Source organism: Macrosteles quadrilineatus, unplaced genomic scaffold, assembly GCF_028750875.1.
Source record: "Macrosteles quadrilineatus isolate MER2022 unplaced genomic scaffold, UCM_ALF_1.0 Scaffold_1__1_contigs__length_201487025, whole genome shotgun sequence".
Classification (NCBI taxonomy): Eukaryota; Metazoa; Arthropoda; class Insecta; order Hemiptera; family Cicadellidae; genus Macrosteles; species Macrosteles quadrilineatus.
Window position 1 is genome coordinate 47,354,994 of NW_026542594.1, and position 20,329 is coordinate 47,375,322.

The window sequence follows — 20,329 nt, forward strand, 5'->3', positions numbered from 1 at the left end:
GACATACATATGTTTTTTTACATACAGGCCAAGCAGTCAAGTCTAATATGCCTACGTAGTTATTGTAACTGTACTTGTATACAGGCCTAGGCAATCACTGTATTTATATAGGATAGGAGACAGAATTCCTGCTTTATAAATGAATTTTATAATAATTTCAATTTTCAATAACAAAGATTTTCTTATACTGTTTTTAAACCAATATTTGCTACAAAACTAATAGCAATAAGGAAAGTTAAAAGAAACAACCTGCTTGGAATAATTCAGTCGACTTACAGTAATTAGGCATACGAATGCGATGCTACGACAGCCGCTTGTGGCTAGGCTATCCGCCGCACCCTTCAAATGAGGATTTGCCGTTCTATTCAACCAGAAATTTTGATAAGACTAAGAGCGATAGAAAAAAAGTTGAATACAAACAGTAAAATATGTTTAATTGTCTACATCTTTACCACCAAAAAAAGACAATTTTAGTAGTTGACTAACTTGTTCAAGTCTCGTATCCAGTTTTTATCCAAAATGAACTTTATAAAATATTAAATAACATAACAAATACAGAGTAAATTTATAACGTCTACTATACTAATTTTTGCCGATTCCAAGGCGTTATATCATTCTTGCATCCCCTCGACTCAGTACACTTGGGAGCATTGCAACGCGCGTCTTGGGAACACAGCAATCAAATGAGTGCGTACACATGCAGCGCCAGTGCTTCGGCTACCACGCGTTGCAACGCGCGCCTCAGAGGTTCATCATGCAACGCGCGCTAGCAGCGCACCTCAAGTTAGAATGTTCTAATGGGACCGTACACATGTGAGCATTGGAACGCGCGTTTTGGAGTAGAGGAGAGTAGGTTTTATGTACCCCACTGTATGTAGACTCCCTCTTATTCGGACTCCTCGGGACCGAGGCCAGTCTGGATAACGGTTTTTCCGGTTAGACCGGCATCCCAAAAAACTTGTTAAAACGGAACGTTTACTGTGATATTCTACTTAAATTTAGGAGAGCATTTTATTGAGACACGTGATCACTGGTCTGAAATCTTTCCCACGAGAACAGTCGTTTTAGTACCGCCCAATTTCTGCCTATCAAGTCCGGTTAAAGCATGTGCTGATACAAATTGTCCGGTTAAAAGGTGTCGGGATAAGAGGGAGTCTACTGTTTGTTTACTGTGTACTTCTATATACAATACCTTACGGTAATTACGAGGTTCTCTTCTGTTGAAATCCAATCCCTAACAATGCTCTCACAAGGTGCTAGAAAGACTTTAACTTTCTTTAAATGAAGCAATTAGCATCCTTTAGTAATTAAAAAGCTTACGTTCTCATACAACCTCGATTAGGTTACAAAGTAAAAAAAAAATCACATACGAACTAAACTTTCTTGTAAAATTGGATGTCCCAAGTTTTCTTAGTGAATTTTCACCGGCACGGTTACCTGGGACTGCTTTATTTTTACATTTTGATGTCAACAAAGGCCAAAAACTTTATTAATTTAATATTTTATAATTGAAATATTAGCCTAAATTAAGCTGCAACGGGGGTATTTTGATTTTGTTTTAGTTCTTTATATCCATGGTACATGCCTGTTTTATTATAAATATTTTCAATTACTGTATGGTATATGCCTGGTTTATTATGAATATTTTCAATTACTGTATTGCTACAGCGTGATGACAGAACCCGAACCTCGCGGCAGCTGCCCCGGTGAGTGAGTCGTACTTTTATACTTACTGGTGTGCCATTTGGGTTCAAGGGGACCCAAAACAGATATATCCACTCAAAACTTAAACTCGAAAATGTTGACGAAAACAATACTTTCTCTATATTACTGTGGTATAGGGGAGAAAGTAAGACTTAACTGTTGTCTTTGAGCTGATAATAGCCTTTAAATTCTGACCATTGATTAATTAGAAAAATATGTAATCTAAATTGTCCTTGCTCGTCTTTTATCCTATAACTAGGGGTTTACTGTAGTCTCAAAGCCAGTATGAGTGCAGGTTGGAATGGGTGAGGTTCATTTGTCCGAGTTTTCAACTTTCCGAGTTTGTTAAAAATTACAAAATATTTTAAAAATCAGTTGTCCGAGTTTTCATTTGTCCGAGTTTTGATAAATAACTAATAATAATTAGATAAATCTACTGTCCGAGTTTATTAAATTATTTGAAAAAATATCGAAATATCAAGTGTCCGAGTTTTCAACTGTCCGAGTATGGTTTAAATAATAATAATATTTGGTTAAATCAACTGTCCGAGTTTTCATTTGTCCGAGTTTTCAACTGTCCGAGAAGGGTCAACATCAAAGTGACACTGCGCGCCGAGACTAGCGTGTCTAAGGCGCCTGGTCAGAAGCCGATGTAAACCTCTTCTGCGAAGGAGTCGGGCATAGAAGATATCTTCCTGAGGATGAACTTATCGGGAAGTTACAGGCATTCATTGGACACCTTAATTTGTAAGGTCAACAAGAAAACAATTGTCTGGGGTGCGCAATAATTCGATTTCGGATGAAGTGCTTTAAGGTCTTGACCTGCCCCTGTTAGATAAGATAAGATAAGGCGCCTGGTCAGAAGCCGATGTAAACCTCTTCTGCGAAGGAGTCGGGCATTGTGCGAGCCGTGAGAGCTTGGACAATGGGAAGGGGGGTTTATGGGGTAAAAATGGGGTTTTCCCATTTTTGACCCTAAAAACATAACATTTTGGAATATATTTCACAACCATTTTGTAGAACTAAAAAAAGAAATAATTTAGTATATTGAAGCATTGTTGTATGTCTAATGGTTACGGAGAATATAAAAAAATGCAAATGTTATTCTTATGGAGAAGAGGAAAACTGTTTTAGTTTTCTTGTTTATGGATATATGTTGATCAAATTTTGAAATTTTATTTATTTCATCCTATACTATTGACGTATGGTAAAAAAACACTGTTTACCTTCCCCGTAGCAGCAAACCTTAGCACTCGCTTATTTATGGAAATATTTTAGTAAATATGTAATCAGACAAGTTGAAATTCGCTTCGTCTGCAGGTTTGCTGCGGCGGGGGTATTTTATATTATCAGCAAGTTTGGTTGGTTGTGTTAGGTGATGACAGTTTAATTTTATAATTAAAAATTGTAAAATTAGTCTTATAATAAAAATAATATAATTCTTCTTAAGTCGACGTGAGGGGCTCTTGCGGCTCGCACAATGCCCGACTCCTTCGCAGAAGAGGTTTACATCGGCTTCTGACCAGGCGCCTTAGACACGCTAGTCTCGGCGTGCAGTGTCACATTTGATGTTGACCCTACTAGGACAGTTGAAAACTCGGACAGTTGATATTTCGATATTTTTTTAAATAATTTAAAAACTCGGACAGTTGATTTAACCAAATATTATTATTATTTAAACCATACTCAGTTGAAAACTCGGACACTTGATATTTCGATATTTTTTCAAATAATTAAATAAACTCGGACAAATGAAAACTCGGACAGTTGATTTATCTAATTATTATTAGTTATTTATCAAAACTCGGACAACTGATTTTTAAAATATTTTGTAATTTTTAACAAACTCGGACAGTTGAAAGCTCGGACAAATGATGTGATCCCGTTGGAATTATTGGTTGTGTTCTTACAGCTTATGATGGATGGTCAGTTTGTACAAGGTTGTGTTGCAAATTTAGGGAAATATTTATGAAAATCGTGTACTTTCTTAAACATATTATTTCAATTTTTAGAAGTGACCTGAATCCGAAAAAAGGTCGATACCCATTCCCAGCTCTGGGTCACAGATGTCATGGAGCCATTGATGCCAAAGTCACATCTTCTGAACTGGTTCACAACTTGACTTTCAAAGCCATTAGTGGTCCTACTACAGGAAACAATCTGCCTCTCTTCCGATGGAGCACGAGTGACTTCAAACACCTCCCTCACATGGGACAACCGGACAGTTTCCAGTTTGATCCTCTCACATGGCAGTGGTGGGGGCCTTTCTTTTGAGTTAGATACGTCAAATAATAAAATAATTTAATAAAACAACTGAACTAATAAAATGGGTCTTGGTGTTATTTTATGTTCCTGAACTGTTAAAAACAGACTGCAATTACATGCAGTTGACACTGCCAATAAAAAAATTATTACACACGTTGGATTTTATTACCAGCATTTTTTCACACACACAAATAGGTTTTTCCTACAGTCAGGATTTACTTACTTTGCCACACATTTTTTACTTTGTCGCACACCAGTATTCCAACCAAACAACGCCCGAAAATAGGCGTACGCTTGGAAATAGGTTGGCAACACTTACAAAGTAAGATACTACTACTAAGAAAGATACTAAGAACTAGTAGAAAGATACTACTACTACTAAGAAAGATACTACAACTACGATCAGCTGGTGCAGTTTTTTGCATTTTGTTGAACGCTTGGATTTAACCTAACCTAAAACATGTTGTTTACTGTTTGAAAGACTAACTATTTCTATGCTTTTGTAGGAAAAATATAATGTGTAACACGAGGGCAAATTGCCTTTGCTACACTCGAGAAACTTTCCACACTTGCCTGCGGCTCGTGCGTAAACATTTCTTTTGTGTGCAGCAAAGTGCCACTTCGCCCACTAGTTACACAAATAACTATTACAGGCTGGTTTTGAAAATTTGTTCAAACAGGAAGATTATGTGTTTAGGATTAGGCCCCAAAGCAGAACGTTTTTAAGCTTTCTGCAACAGACTTGCAAAAATCCAACAATTTTCTGCAGACTTGCACGGTCCTCGGTCCAAGCTGCGTGTAAATGAACCACATGTGTGATAGTTGTAATGAATATTTGGAAATAAATACATTTTTAAACACTCGTATCCCACTTGCAAAGGGCCACTTTGCCCACTAGTTACACAGTTAACTATTTAATACAAACTTAAAACCCTAAGAGTTAATATTTAAGAGTAATTTCTTTAAAGAAGGTAAAAGAAGTTAAAGAACTTAAAGACATAACTTTAGTGCCAGGAAAGCTTTTGTGCAGCAATTGTAGAAAGTTATTGAATGTTGTAAACACTGGTTCAAAAAATTAAGAAAATTCTGCATTTCATGATAGTGACAAAGATATTGACAAAGAGTTTACAAAAAAATTACTACAAATTTACTAAAAAAATAGGATGTATTTGGTTTTGTTTTACGTTTAAATCAAGTTGTTTTCTTTTGACTTTGACGTGTAATAAAATGTTAATACTCCAAACCACACTCTTATTTTTATAACATTTGAAAGATAATTTTAAACACAAACACACCAATACATACAGACTGGTCACATTCACTGTTATAAACTCTGGTTACTACAAACATTGATAGAGTATTAAATATGTCATAAAATTTTATTTTTATTTTTTTAACACATAATTTAATATTGAAGTTTGATCTATAAAATTAATAATACATATTTTTTATTTGTTATTGAGAGTGGTAAACTTATAAATTTTGCATTAAATGTAATTTTGTAATTTCTTGTAAAGCTATAAAAAGCCTTTCTTTAGGTAAAAGTAATGTAGAATATAGGACGATTTAGTTAGGGCTTTTTATAAGTAAAAATTTAATTCAAACAAAAATAACAACTTAATAACCCAATATTTTGTTTCATATTTTTAGATTTCTAGTCATTTGTACAAACATATATGAAATTGATGAACCTTTTGTATTTATTTAAGTTCATCATACATATTCTGCATCAAACAAAATTTTTAGCTTAATCAAATTTAATTTTTGACTTTCACGTGTGATAACAATGTTAATACTCAAAACCCCACTAATGTTATTATACCATTTGAAAGATAATTTTATCCTCTTTCCAGTGATATATAGTTTTATAGGTTTATCTGGAGAGAGATTTTTGCTATCATACCTTTTGTAACTGAATGTTCCGATTTCGAAAAAATCGAATTATTTGTATTTAGGAATTTTTTTTGGGTTATAATAGGTAATAGTTATCATTTAACTTGTGTTATATGATTCTGCATTAAGTTTTGGATATATAAGTAAAATTTGAAGCCCATATCTTCAAAATTGTCCTTTTCACATAGAAAGACGAGAATATATGCATTTCAGTTTAGAGCAAAAATAAGTCTCGGAAACTGAATTTGTGTGAAACTTAAAATGGCCGTATCTCTGAAGCCCTTGGTCAGAATGAGATAAAATTTTGGATTTCTTCTTATCTATACTTATATATTATCTATGCAAAATTTTATTGAAATCAGAAAACCTTGGGTGACAAGTCTACTTTTTGCTGGATGATTTGGTGTGGAATGACCCAGCATTTACCTTTGAGGCGTTCAAATGGAGACTTTAACTTTTTGTTCCAAGTAGGAGAAAAATGGGGTGGTTTTGTTCCTGTACCTGCTATCTTGTTGATTTTCTCATTTGAATGAATGTTTTCTTCTACTATATAGCTTTCGTTCTTTGCCAATTCCATGATGGAGGCAAGTTTCACTACATCTTGAAACGATGAAGCAGATCTTTCTTCTAATAATTTTGTTCTTATGTCTGAATTGCTAATACCTCTTATAAACTGCATGCGTAGTAATGTGTTTGCAATTGATTTCCCACAATTATTACAGTTGAAGTCACAGTCTGAAGATAACTTTTGAAGCTCAACGGAATATATTTTTACGGTTTCTTCAGATTCTTGTGTTCTTGTCATAAATTTGTGTTGTAAGGCCCAAGTACTAGGTTTAGGGTCAACATAATCAGCCAAAAGACTTACTAATTCAGCATATGTTTTATCCAAAGGACTTTCGGGAGCACACAAATCATACAGCTTCTGATGTAAATGTGGGGTTAAGGCATGTAGCATTGTGTACACTTGATCCTTTGGTTCCAATTCTTGGCTATGTAGATATAGAAATATCTCAAATCGACGAATGAAGTTCTTGAATGATTCATTTTCCTGATATGGTGTGAAAATCATTGAGGAAGTAGTGGGTGTTCACTTGTAGTTCTGCAAGCTGTCCCATACGTTTTTGTAACTCATCCATTACCTTGTAATATTTGTCCTCCATTTCTACTCTGTAATCTATTTCTTTCTCAATTTCAGCTTCTTCAGTTTTCTCTTCTATTAATTGTTGTACAGAATTAAATCTTTCCCAATAATCTTCAATTGTTGTTATCCTGGTTTTGATTACTTCTTTTGACATGTTTTGTAGGTTTGCTAGCCATCTTTCAGCCTTAGACAACTGACCCTTCACTACTACTCTAATCTTCTTTAAATCAGTCAAACTTTCAGTGTAACTTAGGTCACTCATATTAAAAAATAAATTGTAATAAATAGAATGTAAAAAAAAAATTAAAAACTGGTTTTCCTCGTCGCCAATCTGTTACATATTAAATAAAAGATGTGTAAAATAAAATAGGTGTATTCTGAATTGAATCCTAAAATAACAATGATTGTAAACAAAAACAAAGTCAACTTATTAAACATAACATATGGTATTTTGTTAAACATACAGTATGTTAGAAAAGACACATCACCAACTATGGCTCATACTACATATGGATGTCTTATTCAAAGAATGGAAGGATTTATTACATTTTATCAAACAAATTGCTAACTGTTTTGACCTGTAATTGTGGGTTTTTAAGATTCTAATCACCTTATCTTGATTAATATTGGGGAAAAAAACAAATACAGCATTTAATGAACCTGTAGACTGTTATAATATAAAAACCATTGACTATTAAATTGAAGATTGGATCAATAAAACATGGAAATCTCCCAAGATATTAAACAAAACATTTCTGCACAGATTTTAATTTCTATAGCCACTCAAACTGAAGTAGTTTCTAACTAGGGTTTTCAACGATTTACCACTACCAACCACCTATCATGAGCTAGCAGCCATGTTGCTTCCTATTGATAGGTCTTTTCATCTCGCCAGGATATCTACTATGACGATGTTTTCCTGATCCTCCAATCACGATTTTATAACTCCTCTGGAACCAATGTTAAAATATTTCATATTAACTCTTAGGGTTTTAAGTTTGTATTAAATAGTTAACTGTGTAACTAGTGGGCAAAGTGGCCCTTTGCAAGTGGGATACGAGTGTTTAAAAATGTATTTATTTCCAAATATTCATTACAACTATCACACATGTGGTTCATTTACACGCAGCTTGGACCGAGGACCGTGCAAGTCTGCAGAAAATTGTTGGATTTTTGCAAGTCTGTTGCAGAAAGCTTAAAAACGTTCTGCTTTGGGGCCTAATCCTAAACACATAATCTTCCTGTTTGAACAAATTTTCAAAACCAGCCTGTAATAGTTATTTGTGTAACTAGTGGGCGAAGTGGCACTTTGCTGCACACAAAAGAAATGTTTACGCACGAGCCGCAGGCAAGTGTGGAAAGTTTCTCGAGTGTAGCAAAGGCAATTTGCCCTCGTGTTACACATTATATTTTTCCTACAAAAGCATAGAAATAGTTAGTCTTTCAAACAGTAAACAACATGTTTTAGGTTAGGTTAAATCCAAGCGTTCAACAAAATGCAAAAAACTGCACCAGCTGATCGTAGTTGTAGTATCTTTCTTAGTAGTAGCATTATATTACTTCATCTATGGTAGTAGTAGTATCTTTCTACTAGTTCTTAGTATCTTTCTTAGTAGTAGTATCTTACTTTGTAAGTGTTGCCAACCTATTTCCAAGCGTACGCCTATTTTCGGGCGTTGTTTGGTTGGAATTAGGGATGGACGGGATTGAGTTTTTAGTTCGGGACGGGACGGGATTTTTATTTCCTCCCCGATTTTCGGGACGGGACGGGACGGGATTTTTTTCTGTGCATAAAAAGAAAGTCTTGAGTATTGCAGTTACCATTAGGCTTTACTACAGGTACAATTGGAGTACCCCAATCGGACTTGTCTGTTTTGGAAATGATTCCAGCTTCTTCCAGACGATTCAACTCGAGTTCTACTTTTTCAGTTAGTGCATATGGGACTGGACGAGCCTTCACAAAAATAGGTCTTGCCCCTTCAACAAGCTGTAAGTGTGCTTTTTTGTGAGGTATGAGTCCTACTCCTGGTTCAAATAATTCCTTGAATTCATCCAAAAGATCTTCGAGTGCAGTAGATGTAGTATTGTTACTAACTGTTTTAAGCTCTGCCCAATCCAGTTTGACCTCTCTAATCCATTCTCTTCCAAAAATTGCATCGAAATTTTGGTTCACTATGTAGAGTTTCCCAACAAACACCTGATCATTGTAAGTGCATTCTACAAAGACGACACCCCGGGGTTTGATTATTTCGCTTGAGTATGTCCTTAGTTCTATGTTTGTGTGGAAAATCTTTTTATTTATGTTGAGACTTTTGAAGGTAGAGTATGGTAGAATACTTATTGCTGCTCCAGTATCTAACTCCATCCGCACAGGTTTACCTTCAATAAGTATCTCGACCATAAACTTGTCATTACCGGCACTCTGGTTGTGTATCTTAAAAACCTCTTGTTTCTCTTCCTTATAATAGTCTATAGTATTGTCAGTTTCGGTACAATGAATTTCTGTTTGTTTTGTGCCTAAACATACGCTAGCAATATGCCCTTGTTTGTTGCATTTCTTGCGACATTTCTTGATGTCAGAAACAAGCGTGGAGCTGACGCTGGAACGGATCATCATCTTATGGTTGCAACGGTACGCCTTAAAATAGCAGCTAACAAGAAGGCTGGTGATGGAAAGAAGAAAAAGTTTGCCGTAGGTAAGCTCAGAAATGAAAGGGTGAAGGAACTCTTTTCTATCAACCTACAAAATAGATTTGAGGCTTTAGCGGATTTGGAAGAATGTAGTGTTGAAGATCATTGGCAATCCTTCAAACAGGTGGTGATAGGAGCTAGTGAGGAAGTAGTTGGGTATCAGCAACATGGCCGGAAGGAGTGGATCTCCGATGACACATGGAGCGAAATAAAAATTAGGAGAGAAAAGAAGGCAAAGTTAAACAATGCCAGGACTAGAGCCCAAAAGCAGTTGGCCGCAGCAGAATACTCTGAGACAAATCGCCAAGTAAAGAGAAAGGTGAGAAGGGATAAGAGAGTGTTTGCAGAAGAGCTTGCAACGCTAGCGCAAGATGCAGCCAATCTAGGTGACAGCAAGGGTCTCTATGACATTGCAAAGAAGCTGGGGAAAAACAACTTCCACTCTGTAAGGCCTATAAAGGATAAACAAGGGAATCTTGTTACGACAAGCCAGCAACAGCTTGAAAGATGGAAGGAGCACTTTACAGCAGTTTTAAATAATAGTAGTGATATGGAAGGAGAACCTGAGAATCGTGAGGAACCTGTTATTGGTAGAGAAAGGAATATAAACATAGATGTTACCCCCCCTACTAAAGAAGAAATAAAAGAAGCATTGAGACGAATGAAAAACTGGAAAGCTCCGGGAATTGACAATATCCCCCCTAATATCCTCAAGGCAAATCCAGACATGTTATGCTCCTTTTTAGAACCCCCATTAAAGAAGATCTGGGAAAGGGAAACAATACCAGAAGAATGGAATCAAGGAGTACTCATAAAGCTTCCAAAGAAAGGAGATCTGACAGACTGCAATAACTGGAGGGGAATCACACTGTTGCCAACCTGCAGTAAAATTCTTTCAAGAATAATTCTCAACAGAATTCGGAGACCCGTTGAAGAAGTCCTTCGTGAAGAACAAGCAGGATTCAGGGAATCCCGATCGACAACAGACCACATCAACACTTTGAGAATAATCATTGAACAGTTTGTGGAGTATCAAGCTTCATTATATATAGTTTTCGTGGACTTTGAAAAGGCCTTTGATTCTGTCAGTAGGAGGAAGATGTGGGCTGCAATGGAAGCTTTTGGAATTCCTCACAAAATCATAAGGCTCACACAAAAGATGTATGATGGATACATTTGCCAGGTGGAACACGCTGGGAGCCTCTCAGAACCAATCACAGTGGAGTCTGGAGTAAAGCAGGGGTGCCTCTTGTCACCAATACTGTTTATAATGACGCTTGATTGCATGCTTCGGAAGGCAACAAATAGAAACCGAGGCATAAGGTGGGGGTTGCATGGCCGCCTAGAAGAACTGGATTTTGCAGACGACTTATGTCTCCTTGCAGAAAGCTTCCGTGACATTGAAATGAAACTAAATGATCTCCGTGTAGAAGCTTCAGATGTTAAAATAAATGGAAGGAAGACTATGGAAATGCGTATAAATGCACGTAACAATCAAGTCTTGCAGCTACACAACAAAGACATTGAGAGCGTAACTGAGTTTTGTTACCTTGGTAGCATGGTAGGACTGGATGGAGGAACAGACCTAGATATCAAAAGCAGAATTAGGAAGGCCAAGGGAGCGTTTGCCCAACTACGCCCTGTGTGGACATCAAGGCAGATTCTGCGAAAGACAAAATTAAGACTGTTCAACTCCAATGTCATGTCTGTCTTGCTATATGGCTGTGAGACATGGAAGATTAACAACGCAGAAGTGCAAAGCCTACAAGCATATGTCAATAGGTGCCTGCGGTACATTTTGAAAATTTGGTGGCCTAATGTGATAAGAAACGAAGATCTTTGGATGATAACCAAGCAAGAACCAATCAAAAAGATTATCACCAGAAGAAGGTGGAGATGGATTGGCCATACGTTGAGAAGGCCGCAGAGCTGTATAGCAAGACAGGCACTAGACTGGAATCCGCAGGGAAACAGAAAGCGGGGCAGGCCAAAAACAACTTGGAGGAGAACCATAGAAAGAGACCTAGCAAGAAGACAGCTGACGTGGAGACAGGCCAAGGCACTTGCTGAGGATCGAGACGGGTGGCGAGATTTCGTCGAGGCCCTATGTTCCACCTAGGAACTCACGGAAATAAGTCAAGTAAGTCAAGTTGTTGCATTTCTTACATATTTCTCCGATAAATTTACACTGATGTGCCCTGTGTCTAGGTGATCCACAACGATCAACAACCCCGGGGTGTCGTCTTTGTAGAATGCACTTACAATGATCAGGTGTTTGTTGGGAAACTCTACATAGTGAACCAAAATTTCGATGCAATTTTTGGAAGAGAATGGATTAGAGAGGTCAAACTGGATTGGGCAGAGCTTAAAACAGTTAGTAACAATACTACATCTACTGCACTCGAAGATCTTTTGGATGAATTCAAGGAATTATTTGAACCAGGAGTAGGACTCATACCTCACAAAAAAGCACACTTACAGCTTGTTGAAGGGGCAAGACCTATTTTTGTGAAGGCTCGTCCAGTCCCATATGCACTAACTGAAAAAGTAGAACTCGAGTTGAATCGTCTGGAAGAAGCTGGAATCATTTCCAAAACAGACAAGTCCGATTGGGGTACTCCAATTGTACCTGTAGTAAAGCCTAATGGTAACATACGAATATGCGCTGATTACAAGGTTACAGTAAATAAACAAATCAAAGAAGAACATCATCCAATACCTCGGATCGAAGACATTTTTGCTCAAATGAATGGAGGACAGTTGTTCTGTACTTTGGATTTAAGTAACGCTTATCTCCACTTGGAAATGGATGCTGAGAGTGCAGAAATTCAAACTTTGAGCACTCATAAAGGACAATACATAGTTAACAGACTGATGTTTGGTGTAAAAGTTGCTCCAGGAGTTTGGCAAAAGGTGATGGACGGAATCCTTCAAGACCTTCAAGGTGTTCAGTGCTTCTTCGACGATATAATAATTCAAGGAACGTCATCAAAAGAACTACTAGAAAGACTAAAGCAAGTGTTTGAGCGTTTAAGGAGTCAAAATTTGAAGTTAAACCGTGACAAGTGCAAATTTTTTCAAAAGAAAATTGAATACTTAGGACATGTTATTGACGCCACTGGAATCCACAAAAGTAAGGATAAAATCACAGCAATTACAAATGCACGAAGGCCTCAAAACATACAGGAACTCCGATCTTTCCTAGGGCTTGTTAATTACTACAACCGGTTTGTAAAGAATTTGTCTACTGTTTTAAATCCTTTACATAGACTTCTAAAAAAAGGGCAGTCATTCATATGGGACAGTAAGTGTGAAGAAAGTTTCCAAAACATCAAGAAAAGAATAACAAGTGACACAGTTCTTTGTCACTTTAACCCAGACCTGCCATTGATCCTTGCAACTGACGCTTCACCTGTGGGACTTGGAGCAGTGATATCACACCGTTTCCCAGATGGAAGTGAAAAGCCTATAGCTTTTGCTTCAAGATCATTGACCAATGCTGAAAAACATTACAGCCAAATCGATAAAGAAGCCACAGGTATATACTGGGGGTTGAAGAAATTTTTTTCTTATTGCTACGGACGTCATTTCACACTCATCACGGACCATAAACCATTAGTGTCAATCTTCAATCCCAACAAGAGCCTACCGTCAATGTCAGCTACGCGACTATTCAACTACTCCCATTTTTTATCAGGATTTAACTACACAATTGAATTCAAGAGAACTGGTGACCATGGGAATGCAGATTTCCTCTCAAGATTTCCTGTGGAAGATTCAAAATTTACAAGTATTGACCAGTTTGGACATTTTCAAACAAACCAATTGAACACCATAACTATCAATCCCAAAGAACTAGCCGAAGAAACTAAGAAGGACGCATATCTAAAACAAATTCTTGAGGCTCTTGAGGAGGGTCAATCATTAGAGCCATTGGGATTTCACGATAATGAAGTTACATTACATGAAGGATGCCTCTTCAAAGGGTGGAAAGTAATCATCCCAAATTCCCTCAAGAAAAGAATTCTCAATGAACTACACTACGGGCACATTGGTATAGTAAGTAAAAACCAAAGCTTTGGCAAGAAGTTACTGCTTTTGGAGAGGTATGGATAAAGACATTGAAAACATGATTGCTGTTTGCAAGCCTTGTCGTGAGAAACAAAATTCTCCAACGAAAGAGATCAACCATCCTTGGGAACCAGCAACTCAGCCATGGGAGAGAATACATATAGATTTCATGGGCCCAACAAATGGACAACAATTTTTCATTGTTGTTGATGCCTTCTCCAAATGGGTAGAGGTAATACCCACAAAAACAGCAACTACCGATTGGACTATTAAGGAGTTGAAGAAACTTTTTAGTACTTTTGGTCTTCCAAGCCTCCTAATTTCAGACAATGGACGAAGTTTCACTTCTCTTACTTTTCAAGAGTTTCTTAAGTCATGTGGAACCCAACACAAAACGACTGCTCCGTTCCACCCATCATCTAATGGACAAGCTGAATGCTTTGTACAAACAGTGAAGAAGATGTTGAAGTCGATATTAGATGAACCAGGAACACTTGACAGTAAAATTCACAAGGCGTTAATTCAACTCCGTCAAGTACCAAACTCAACAGGAAACTCGGCATACTATCTCATGTTCAACAGACAAGTAAGAACATACCTCAGTGTTATGATACCTTCTAGAATCGAGGACTCAAAAGACAAACCTAAAGGTATAACACGCATATTTAAGGTGGGAGACCGTGTTCAAGTGAGAAACTACTACAAGGGTCAGACAAAATGGAGTTTCGGAAAAGTTACATCAAGAGATGGAAATCTACATTACAACGTTGAACTGGAGAACGGAGTAACATGCAGACGACATGTAGATCAAATGCTGCGATCAAGACTTTAAAGGGGGAAAAATTGATGAGTCTTTTCTAACATACTGTATGTTTAACAAAATACCATATGTTATGTTTAATAAGTTGACTTTGTTTTTGTTTACAATCATTGTTATTTTAGGATTCAATTCAGAATACACCTATTTTATTTTACACATCTTTTATTTAATATGTAACAGTTGGAATTTTGATATTTTGTTCTTATTAGCAAAGGTTGTTGACTAAAAGACAGTAAGAATTTGCAAGAACATGTGTAAAGAACCCTCATCTCCACACATGTTGTGAATGGTACAGCTGTGGTCAATGTGTTTGAATGTATATAACTCATGGCATTATGCCCTGCACAATGTTAAGTACCGGTTAGACCCGGCTCTCAGTCTAGTGGTTTCCCTACACTGGAATTACACCCAACTGTCAGGCTGAGCTATCTAGGCAACGGTTGCGACTGCATATATAATTTTCCCGTTAAGGAAATGTACGTCGCAAAGGTACAAATAATAAAACTTTTTCTATCCATATATTATATAATGTGTACTAATAAAATTAAGTACATATTACACTTTTCTTATATATATCACAAACACAAATTATAACAAATTGCACTTTTGTGTTTAACTTGCAGTCTTAGGAACTCTTACTAAATATAATTTTGCAACAAATATAGTTCATGCAAAACTGTAAGTAGCCTAATTGTAACTTACATCAAGTAAGCTGATAAATAAACAATGCAAATATTTATACAGAGCTAGAGTCTTATGTAAACTTACTGTTGTGCTTTTAGTGGAGCAGAACGTAACATGTTTCATAACAACAATTGCAAAAGAACTAACATACATTTGAAAGATTAAATCTACACGGACTACAAACCTAAGATGTGGATTGATGATAGATATGTTAGAAATACAACTTGTTGGCTAAAGTAATGGTATTTTTTTAAATAATGTCAACGCTTTGAGCTAAATCATATAAATACTTGTAGTCCTGAGGTAAAAGATGATTCGAGGACAAAATCTGTCTTATCAATAAATAAAATGGTTTTAAAACTTGTCTCATGCCATTTCTCAGCATGCATCACTTTGATTGAATACAAATCACACTGATAACAGTTAAAATGTATAATCACTTGAAATACACTCCATACATTCACTTAGCTAATTAAGACCGAGGTCAATAATATGTACAGAAAAATTACTAAAACAAGCTTGGCAAACAAAAATGTCTTATAAACATCTTAAAAAAAATAACATAACCCATAACCAACCAACAAACAAAGCAACACTCCTTTAATAATACTAATGTCATCTTAAAGTTATGAACCTTAAGTCAGTTCTTGTATTTATTTTATTATTGCACTAAACTTGTAAACAGGTGAATAAGCTGAAACAGGTGTAAAATTACTGTAAACAGCAATGCTCTTCTCTCTGGGGTATGAATGATTTGTTGGCTTAGTGCATTAAGTTGACCTTTGCCTACAAAACTGTTTAAACAATACAAAGCAAAATGAATTTGTATCTTTATATAAACACAGTACTCTCTGTCATAATGAACTCTGGTTCAACTTCTGCTGGGATAACTCCCAACCCCCCTACCTGGTTGGAAATAGGGGTTGGTTTATCTTTATCTACCATAATTTTAAAATCGGTTAGTTTCTTTCCAACCTTTTTAAAACTTTTTTATTAGCTCGCTTTCTTGTCCAGTACAAATTTTGTAATTGATATTAAACCAACTTCCCGATGAGCTAGAGACTTGAAACTTTAAACATAGCTCACAAATGGATGACAATGCATTAAATCATTTTATTTTCATATTTCCCTTGGGATACGCCCCACGGGCTTCCAAAGTTTCAATGTTTACATTTTGAAAACAAATAACCTAAATGTAAATACCTAAATTTGACAGTTCAAAGAGCAGAGGTTAAGAGGTACAGGTTCTGCTCCCGAGAGATTCTTAAAATATAAAACACCATTTCAAAGTAAAGATAAAACATCGGATTACAGATAATAAGGTTTTGGTTATGTACAGGCCATATATAATAGATTTAACATGTTTACGCAAGACTAAGAAGTATAGAAAATAATTTATAAATAAAAATATTTTTAAAAAATACCACGTTTTTAACCACGCTAAAAATGAGAAAATAATTTATAAATATGTGAACAGAATAAAAACTTTTAAGATTTAAAACAAAAAAAAGTGGGGTGCATGCAATAGATAATACTTCAATAGGTGAAGATAATTCACAATTGAAAAAAAATAAATTGTAAATTAGCTATTGCATAACCCCAATGCAATAGCATTTCGTTTTAAATCTTACAAGTATTTATTCTTTCCACATATTTATAAATTATTTTCTACTTTTTAGTGTGTTTCAAACGTGGCATTTAAAAAAAGTATTTCTATTTATAAATTATCTAGGAATCAAGAGACTTCTGTTCCCAGCCACAATGCAGTTTAAATAGGCGTTGTAAATGCGGTTGTAATTTTTTTATGACCCACACGCAATATTGTAATTTTGACTTTGTACATTTACATGTAAATATTTAACATTGCAAAATAAGGAAGAATTGCTTAGTTGTGCATCAAAATGTATATCTTTATCCATTAGTTTTAATGACAATTATTTTTGCAGTATTTTATAAAAGTGCTTGCTTAAACCAACTTCAGTCTTGAGAAGAACAACTAAGAGAGGGTGTACTGCAGCAAGTTGTATTAGTCAATTAGTTTCATTTAAATGATTGTTAATTAACTTTAGAGCAGTTAAAATTCAATGACATTCAATTTTCCGACATATATGTTCAATTTTGCTTCCATCACATAATTTATTTTAGTTTCTTTAAACTTATTCCGTTATAGTACCTAATTAAAATATCATACAAACAATATTTTTTTTAAATTACAGTTTACGAGCACCATTGTTGAAATTTATTTTTAAATTGCGTTCCTAAAGAAAAACATTTGAAATAGCAAACCTGTTGTTTCTTAGCAGGTAAAAACATAGAATTCTGAAAAAAGTGAAATGTGCATTACTAAAATCAAAGCTTGCAGAGGCAGAAGAGTAAAGGGATGAAGGCCCCAATGGCCACAAACACTGGCAGCATGATAGAGGAGTCCTCCACACTGTAGGGGTCAGGTGTGCGAGGGCCACTGGCGCGACGGTTCTTACCAGTAGACGGACGTTCCTCCACTTCGTCTCCCTTCCACTCCTCCACCTCTGGCAACGGCGGCAGTCTAGGCACGTCTGTACAGCATTACAGTCAATCAATATAACATCAATTTACAAGTTGACCATAACATATATTATTTTTTAAACAATGTGTTTCTTAAGAGTGAATTCTTCACTACCTATCAATACTTTGACAAATCTTAATGATCATTAAATGTTAAGTGCTAAATGGTATATTAAGTCTCTTTCATGAGATGGGATGGTTGGCAAACTAATAATCAATTTAGATCTACACTGAATAACTGAATAAGCTACATATTAAATACTACCTGTGTGCCCGTTCTACTTATTGTAGGGGATCTTATCGTAGTCAGTTAAAACCTTCTTATATTAAGAACAGCAGTTGGTTTGCATATTTTCAGATATGCTGGCAAAACTATTATATATAAACCTTCACAAATACAGTATCTGACAGTTTCAAGCCAAAACAAATGCTTCTCAATTAAATGTCACCCGGATCGTGTTGGTCCATGTTAAATCCAATGATTAAACTAAAAAACGTGTTATAGATCTATGAGGCATAGCCCTAAGGTAAGCCTATAATTGAACGTTACTTTCCACAATGGTTAAAAGTATTTAAGGTACTACCTCAACCTCACAATCTAACACTTTATTCGGGTTGACATTTTCATTGGTGCTCTTGTCCTTTCTGTGAAACACTGAGAAATGAGGACATTAATGTGTTACCAACAGACATACACACAAAAATACAGAACTTAATTAGGGAATTTGCTACGCTTTAAGCATAACAAAGTACTTATAAAACTAGGAGTACGCTCCGGAGTCGCGTATGAGAATGAACGAAGACAATTCCATGTACATATAATCTGTCTTTGGCCCCTCTTACACCCTGCCCCTGCGGCGCGCCGCAAGATTGTGCGGCGGCAATGGCCAGACTAACTGCGATTTTTTTTGTACTACAGGCGTAATGCTCTTTTATTTTAGAAATAATTCTAATTATGCATTTATCTATCCAAAATTAATACTAAATTTTATTTTATTATCATAAATAGAATAAGCTCTACTTTTGTCTATCATAAATTATAACATCAGTGGTGTTTGTTATGTTTTTGACTGGGGATGTTAATCTAAACCTTGGACCTGTTAATTCACAAGGTAGTAATTTTTATAGCGCCAAAGCGAAAAGTAACTGGGGCCAGTTTGACACTAAAATTTGTCCAACCCAGGGCCCGTGCCCCTGGGCATTTGCCCCCATTGCACCCCCCCCCCCCACCCACTGTAATCATGTGACAGAGTGATTAAAAATCATGGGCTGAGTATCACTTCTTTAAGTTAATAAAGAATTATGAACATATTTTTTTAACCTAACGGATTCTATGATGCATGAAAATTAATCCTGAGAACCTCTGCTTTCCAAGGGTATAAGTTTTATTGCAATTTAAGAGAGTTTACTGGTCGGAAAATTAAGTTGAAACACACCATGTCCTATGCGTCAATTTTTTGACTCTGCCACACCACACTTCAATTTCTAACGTCAGAAAATTGACGAAGGCCAGATATAGGGTTAATTAACAGCTGTGTCTAAGGAATATGTCGGCCTTAGTCATTAACAAGACTACAAGATTGCGCCACTCATCCTACACTCATCTCCATTCATACTTGGCTTAACCCTTTGAGTGCCGTCGTGTCTCGCTCCGAGATGCACCATTGTCCTAGCTTGAGTGCCGAGCGTCTCGTAGCGAGACGGTTGAGGTTGCGCGAGAAATGCCGACGTCTGGGAGAGAAACGCTCAGAAAATCACTTCATACAGTATCACATTTCAATAAAGCTGGCTGCAAATCACACCAAATGCGACAGAAGGAGGTTGGCAACAACTATTTTGTTTTTTAACTGTAGAATGGAGCTGAGAAATGTGGTCAACCAATCAAAAACCATTTTGCAATAGTAGACGGATTTACACAGCTGGTTTGTGTTTTGTTGTTTCGACTCTTTACGTTCTAGTAAATGTTTGTTTACAAATAGTTTGGTTATAGAATTGTAGGTTATGGTCATGAATCGTTGAAAAATACATTTTAAACCTTTAAAAAGTGATAATACCACAACTTATTCGTGCATTTGTTGATAGTTTGTGGCTAATCACATAAAGTGTACCGGTAACTGGACTTGGTAAGTCAGGCCTATAGGTGCATGATCTTATTTTAACCGTTTGTATATTTTGTTCATGGCTTATAATTTATAATAGTATTCTAATAGTAATTTGAATTATAAACATAATAATAACAACATCAAATAGAGTAAAATGTAAAATTATTTAGTTTTGTCTGTAACAACACAAGTCCTAAAGCATGATTTAGGTTGTTTGCTCGGTAGGGCCTAGAATTTTTTGAGACCTCTTTGTAGTAAATGTTACATATTTTTTGGGCATATACAATACAATATATATATATATATATTGTAAATACATTTGCTATACATGATTTCTCTTTAGTTTTTAACCGTTCGAGGCCAAATTTTTTCACCATTTTTCAGAGAGTATAGTTTGCCATTTCAGTAGTC

General features: G+C 35.9%; 3 protein-coding genes across 4 annotated transcripts in view; 2 read left to right on the forward strand and 1 right to left on the reverse strand.

Moving 5' to 3' along the window:
* The window catches only part of LOC128982926 (putative phospholipase B-like 1), an 81,421-nt gene extending 77,390 nt beyond the window's left edge, over positions 1-4,031 (forward strand). The window contains exon 9 of the mRNA XM_054401999.1: positions 3,717-4,031. Within this exon, the coding sequence (XP_054257974.1) occupies positions 3,717-3,978 (262 nt within the window). The 3' untranslated portion in view covers positions 3,979-4,031. The remainder of the gene's footprint in view (positions 1-3,716) is intronic.
* Positions 4,032-13,826: 9,795 nt separating this feature from the next.
* LOC128996605 (uncharacterized protein K02A2.6-like) lies at positions 13,827-14,600 on the forward strand. Its single transcript, XM_054422008.1, has one exon. The coding sequence runs from the start codon at positions 13,827-13,829 to the stop codon at positions 14,598-14,600; it is 774 nt and encodes a 257-aa protein (XP_054277983.1).
* A 343-nt stretch (positions 14,601-14,943) lies between these two features.
* The window catches only part of LOC128982932 (malectin), a 31,899-nt gene continuing 26,513 nt past the window's right edge, over positions 14,944-20,329 (reverse strand). The window contains exon 3 of one of the 2 annotated variants that reach the window (XM_054402011.1): positions 14,944-17,827. In XM_054402011.1, coding sequence (XP_054257986.1) covers positions 17,531-17,827 — 297 coding nt within the window. In that variant the 3' untranslated portion in view covers positions 14,944-17,530. The remainder of the gene's footprint in view (positions 17,828-20,329) is intronic. The other variant, XM_054402012.1, reaches the window with a different exon arrangement.